This window comes from Suncus etruscus, chromosome 11 (genome assembly GCF_024139225.1).
Source record: "Suncus etruscus isolate mSunEtr1 chromosome 11, mSunEtr1.pri.cur, whole genome shotgun sequence".
NCBI classification, from domain to species: domain Eukaryota; kingdom Metazoa; phylum Chordata; class Mammalia; order Eulipotyphla; family Soricidae; genus Suncus; species Suncus etruscus.
The window spans coordinates 86687336-86694142 of NC_064858.1; the positions used below are offsets into that span (position 1 = coordinate 86687336).

The 6807-nt window shown below is 47.7% G+C and overlaps 1 protein-coding gene across 1 annotated transcript in view; it reads left to right on the top strand.

Moving 5' to 3' along the window:
• Positions 1–3621: 3621 nt before the first annotated feature.
• Positions 3622–6807, top strand: part of INHBC (inhibin subunit beta C) — a 15096-nt gene continuing 11910 nt past the window's right edge. Inside the window, exon 1 of the mRNA XM_049783086.1 lies at positions 3622–4075. Within this exon, the coding sequence (XP_049639043.1) occupies positions 3754–4075 (322 nt within the window). The 5' untranslated portion in view covers positions 3622–3753. The remainder of the gene's footprint in view (positions 4076–6807) is intronic.

A 6807-nucleotide genomic window follows, 5' to 3' on the forward strand; every position in this document is an offset into this window, starting at 1 on the left:
AAGTTGGGAATGTCTTCTGGTCCAGCCTTTATGAAAAACAATATGGAGATTCCTCAAAAAATGGAAATTGAGCTCCCATATGATCCAGCTATACCACTCCTACGAATATAACCTAGGAACACAAAAATGCAATGCAAAAATGCTTTCTGCACACCTATATTCATTGCAGCGCTATTTACAATAGCCAGAATCTGAGCTGGAGTGGTGGTGCAAGAGGTAAGAAGTCTGCCTTGCCCACGATAGTCTAGGATAGACCGTGGTTCGAGCCCCAGGTGTCCCATAAGGTCCCCCAAGCCAAGAGCGATTATGAGCACATAGCCAGGAGCAACCCCTGAGCGTCACTGGTTGTGGCCCAAAAACCTAAAATAAATAAATAAGACAGCCTACAATAGCCAGAATCTGGAAACAACTAAGATGCCCTTCAATAGATGAATGCCTAAAGAAACTGTGATACATATACACAATGAGATATTATGCAGCCTTCAGGAGAGATAAAGTCATAAAATTTTCTTATATGTGAATGTACATCAAATCTATTATCCCTCTGAAATAAGTCAGAGGGAGAGAAAGAGAATAGTCTCACTCATCTATGGGTTTTAAGAAAAATAATAGACATTATTGTAATAATGTCCAGAGACAATAGCGATGAGGACCAGAAGGACGGACTCATGATATGAAGCTTGACACAAAGAGTGGTGAGTGCAGTTAGAGAAATAACTACACTAACAACTACCAGGACAATGTTAATGAGTGAGAGAGAATGCCAGTCTTGAATACAGATTGGGGTGGTGGTTGGAATGTTGCAATGGTGTGCGGGGGGTGTTCTTTTATGACTGAAACCCAACTACAATCATGTTTGTAATCATGGTGTCTAAATAAAGATATTAATTGTTTTCTTTTTTTTAATGTATTTACTTTTTTTTGGGGGGGGGTCACACCCGGCAGTGCTCAGGGGTTACTCCTGGCTGTCTGCTCAGAAATAGCTCCTGGCAGGCACGGGGGACCATATGGGACACCGGGATTCGAACCAACCACCTTTGGTCCTGGATCGGTTGCTTGCAAGGCAAACGCTGCTGTGCTATCTCTCCGGGCCCTAAATAAAGATATTATTAAAAAAAAAAAAAAAAAAAAAAAACCTATGCTCCTGAGCTGGAGCAATAGTTTAGAGAGAAGGGCACTTAATAAGCAAAAGTCTGGGGCCTGGAGAGATAGCACTCGGTGTTTGCCTTGCAAGCAGCCGATCCAGGACCAAAGGTGGTTGGTTCGAATCCCGATGTCCCATATGGTCCCCCGTGCCTGCCAGGAGCTATTTCTGAGCAGACAGCCAGGAGTAACCCCTGAGCATCGCCGGGTGTGGCCCCCAAAAAAACAAAAACAAAAAGCAAAAGTCTGGGACCTGGGACCGGAGAGATAGCACAGTGGTGGGGCATTTGCCTTGCACATGGCCAACCCAGGACTGACAGTGGTTTGATTCCCCGAATCCCATTTGGTGTCCCGAGCCTGCCAGGGGCGATTTCTGAGCACAGAGCCAGGACTAACCCCTGAGCACCGTCGGGATGTGAACCCCCCAAACAACAACGACAACAACAACAAAAATACGCAAAAGGCCAATCTGAGCCTGTTCCCAGCATCCTACATAGTCCCTTAAGCACCACCAGAAGTGATTCCTGAGTGCATAGCCCTTGAACATTGCCAGATATGACCTCCTAACAAGCAAACAACAACAACAAAACCCTATATTTCTGGGCTGGAATGATAGCACAACATGTAAGGCTCTTGCCTTAAGTCTTGCCTGTAGGGGCCAGAGAGATAGCACAGAGGTAGGGTGTTTGCCTTGCACGCCGTCAACCCAGGATGACCCAGGTTCAATTCCCGGCATCCTCTACGGTCCTCTGAGCATGTCAAGGGGATTTCTGAGTGCAGAGTCAGAAGTAACCCCGATCGCCGCTGAGTGTTGCCCAAAAATCAAAACAAACAAACAAAAAGAAAGTCTTGCATATGACCAACCTGGGTTCCACCCCAGGCAAAATGGTCCCCAAACACTACAAGGAGTGATTCCTAAGTGCAGAGCCAGAAATGACCCGGGAACACCACCGGATATGGCCTGAAAGAAAAATAAAAAGAAGTGCCCTCTCCCAAAGGTCAGATCTATAGTACACCAGGTAGGGTGTTTGCTTTGCTCGTGACAACCCATGCTTGCTTCCCAACATCCCTAATTGTCCCCCAAGCCTGACAGGAGTAATTCTTGAGTGCAGAGCCAGGAGTAATCCCTGGGCATTATCTCTCCCACAAAAAAAGTAAAACACAAAAACACAAATGTTTTTGTTCTGTTTTTTTTTTTTTTTTGGTTTTTTGGGCCACACCAGGTAATTCTCAGGGGTTACTCCTGGCTATGCGCTCAGAAGTTGCTCCTGGCTTGGGGGACCATATGGGACGCCGGGGGATCGAACTGTGGTCCGTCCAAGGCTAGCGCAGGCAAGGCAGGAACCTTACCTCTTGTGCCACCGCCCGGCCCCAACACAAATGTTTTTCACTAAACCTCTAGGCTGATGGCTGGAGCAATAGCCCAGCAGTAGGGCATTTGCCTTGCATGCAGCCAACACTGGACGAACCGGGTTCGATTCCTGGCATCTCATATGGTCTCCCGTGCCTGCCAGGAGCAATTTCTGAGTGCAGAGCCAGGAGTAACCCCTAAGTGCCACCAGGTGTGGCCCAAAACAAACAAATAAACAAAAAAAAAACCTCTAAGCTGGAGAGATACAGGCGATAAGGCATTTGCGTTGCATAGGGCTACCGCAGTTATGATCCTGGTTCTAATTCCTGGCACCACACCTGGTCCCTGAATCTCTAATAGGGATAATTCCTGAGCACAGAGCCAGATCAAACTCCTAAGTCCAGCCAGGTATAATGGCTAAACCCAAAAAAATAATAATTATAAATAAATAAATAAAATGTTTTATGATTTTGGGGCTGGAGAGATAGCATGGAAATAAGGCATTTGCCTTGCATGGAGAAGGTTGGTGATTCGAATCCTGGCATCCCAAGCCTGCCAGGAGCGATTTCTGAGCGTAGAGCCAGGAGTAACCCCTGAACCCTACCAGGTGTGACTCAAAAATTAAAATAAAATAAAAATGTTTTATGATTTTAAAACTCTGAGCTCTAAGGCAGGAGACGTGGGGCTCCAGTGGTAAAGCACATGCCTTGCACATACAAGGCCCTGGATTCTATCACCAGCAGTTCTCTTTCAATACCATTGTGTATGGTACGTACTCAGAGCATCAGGAGTACGTATCCCCACTCCAACACTACCAGATGTGGTCCCCACAACAATAGCAGGAAAAAGCACAACACCTCTCTCTGATCTCTCCCCCTCTCCACAGCTTTCCAGTAGGATCATTGACCTGAGGAATTTCATAGTTAACCTTTGTCCCCAGATTGGCAGCTCACAACTGTCACCCAACATTGGCCAAGGGACATTTCTCTCCCCAAATAAACCAGCCTTTCCTCACATCCCCCACTCTGTACTAACTATGTGTTGGCAGTTTCTGCCAAGTTCTACCTGAAACTGGCTTTATTCCTCAAATCAGATGTTTGGCAGCTTGTGCCCCTGTACCAAGCAGGCATGCCAACTGGCCATACACTCCTTCCAGGGCCCCTGACGGCCAGGACAGAGCTCAGACCACAGCTCTGAGCCCCTGCAGCCCACGTTTGCAGCTCGGTCTCAGCTGTGGCCCTCAGGACCTGCCCTCAGCAATGATCTCCTCACTGCTCTTGGCCTTCTTGTTCCTGTCCCTGGCCACGGGGGCCACTGCAGCCAATTCTAGAGAGGACAGTTCATGTCCGGCATGTAGGGGGTCCACCATGGACCTGGAGAATTACCGAGAAGTGCTTCTTGAGCTGGCCAAGAGAAGCATCTTGGACAAGCTGCACCTCAGCCAGCGCCCCACCCTGAGCCGGCCAGTATCCAGAGCTGCTCTGAAGACCGCGCTGCAGCGCCTCCCTGAGCCCCCTCGGTGGCTGCTGCCAGAGGCTGACAGGGGGCAAGAATTTGAGATCATCAGCTTTGCTGAGACAGGTGGGTTGCTGCTCTAGATCTCTCACCAAACCTGCCCTCTCAAAGGAAAGAAAAGTTGCCTCCTCCCCACCCTCCACCCCCCAAATTTAGCCTTTCACAGTCTGTCATCTCCTTAGCCCTGACCCCACCCCCTGCACCTCTCCCTGGACTCCCACAGGACCCATGAACCTTTGGGAAGTAGATCCCCTGCACTTCTTTAGTCCAACTAGTCCTCATCCTTCTGGTTCCTCTCTCACAGACTTCCTCAGGCTTTGGTGTCAGCCCCTCTTCTTCCTGTACCACCCCTTTTTCCTTTCAGCACCTGTTTCTGCCCCCTTCAAGACCCAGCACTCCCATCCTCTAAAAACCCTTTCAAGGAGGCTCTGCACCCGTGGTCAAATATGAACACTACAAAATGGCCTGGTTTGGGGGTTGTTTTGCTACTTTTGGGGTGAAGGGCACCTGGCAATGCTCAGGGGTTACTCCTGGCTCTGAACTCAGAAATTACTTCTCGTAGTTTTTAGGGTACCATGTTGGGTATTGGAGATCAAAGCTAGGTCAGCTGAAAGCAAGGGAAATGCCCTATCCACTGTTCTATCACTATAGGCCCTTTGAGTTTCTTCATGAAGTCTATCCTCTCAAAAAAAGATGAGCCCCCGGAAGGAGCTGTCATTTATTCCTCATGTTATCAGAAGAAGGTCCCATATGTTGTAGGAACAACTAACACTGCACAATGCTTGCAGTACTCTAGGACAGGAGAGAGAGCTCCATGGTTGGAGCGCATACGTGTTATGCATGATCCCTAAACATCACGTCCTCCTAATACTGCCAGTTCCCTCAAAAAAATATAAAACAAACATCTTCTGAGAGGGAAAGGGAGAAAATATAGAAGTCAAGGCTACATACCTTGTCTATACAAGGACCCATGTTTCATCTCCACTTCCATGTAGCCACCCAACCACTGCTTTTTATAGCCCAAAGTCCCCCATCCCAGACCTCTGAGCCTGAGCTGCACTCCATAGTTCAGTACTAGTTCTTAATGATCCAGTCCAGTTGGCCAAATATCACTGGAATTGGTTCCCTGGAGCTTCAGAGCACTGTTTGAGATGAAACCCACCCTCTTAAAATAAAAAATAGGGGCTGGAGAGATAGCACAGCAGTAGGGCATTTGCCTTGCACGCAGCAGATACAGGTCAGATGGTGGTTTGAATCCCAGCATCTCATATGATCTCCCATGCCTGCCAGGAGTGATTTCTTTCCTTTTTTTTTTTTTTTTTTTTTTGGGTCACACTGGCAGTGCTCAGGGGTTACTCTGGCTGTCTGCTCAGAAATAGCTCCTGGCAGGCACGGGGGACCATATGGGACACCGGGATTTGAACCAACCACCTTTGGTCCTGGATCGGCTGCTTGCAAGGCAAACGCCGCTGTGCTATCTCTCCAGGCCCGGTTTTTTTGGTTTTTTGGTTTTTGGGTCACACCCAGCAGCACTCAGGGGTTACTCCTGGCTCTATGCTCAGAAATCGCTCCTGGCCCCCATGTGATTTCTGATCACAGAGCAAGAGTAACCCCTGAGTGCCACTGGGTGTAATCCCCCCTGAAACAACAACAACAACAACAAATGAACAAAAGGGCTAGCTGTGCAGAATACATTTGGATCTAGTAGCTAAAGGATGAATGGGAAACACCCTACATGGCAGGAAAATAAACAAAAAATAAAAGTAGAGCCAGGGAAGGGTGCTTGCCTTGCATGCAACCAACCTGGTTCTATCGCCAGTACCCCAGATGCTTCCCCAAGCCCTGCCAGGAGGAATCCCTGATTGCAGAGCCAAGAGCACAGCCAGATGTGGTCCCCAAAACAACAAATGAATAAAAAAATAAAAGGAGCCAACTGTGTTACGTGCTGAAAGGTACCTTAATTTAGAGTAGATGGAATAGGACAATTGGACACCATCCACGAGTCCTTTGAACAACAAAATCCCAGGGTTTGGTTTTTTTTTTCCTCTTCACCTTTGTATCACTGACCCTTAACTTAGTTTCTGACACATTGTCACAGTTTGCCAGGAATTCAGTGTTACGTGTCATTTCATCCACATTGTCCCCCATAAACTTAGCTTCTTAAACTCCAGGTTACGACCCCATATGAAGCTCTTTATTTTATTTTTCAGATAGACAACCACCCCAGCAGTGATTGAGAACCACCTGGGGCTACAACCAGCGGTACTCAGGGGTCCATATAGGATTTTTTTTCCTGGCTTTTGTTTTTGTTTCTGTTTCTTTTGGGGGGCCACACCTGGCTTGCTCAGGGATTACTCCTCCTCACCAGCAACCACTCCTGATGAGGCTCAGGGGACCATATGGAATGTTGGGGATTGAACCCAGTCAGCCAATGCAAGGCAAGAGCCCTACCCTCTGTGCTATAATTTCAGCCCCAGTTCCATGTAGTTTGGAGGATCAAGTTTGGGCCTCACACATGAATAACTTAACTGCAGCTCTTTGAGCTGTCTCCCCTGACTCCCAGGCACTTTTCTTTTATAAATTACGGTGCTGGGGTCTCACATATGTGAATGATTTATTGTTGAGCTCATTGTCAGCTGCAAAAACCTTTTTTTGTTTGTTTGTTTGTTTTATTTTTGGGTCACACCGGCAGTGTTCAGGGGTTCCTTCTAGCTTTGAGCTCAGAAATTGCTCCTGGCAGGCACTGGGGATGCTGGGATTCGAACCACCGTCTGTCCTGAATCGGCCACTTGCAAGGC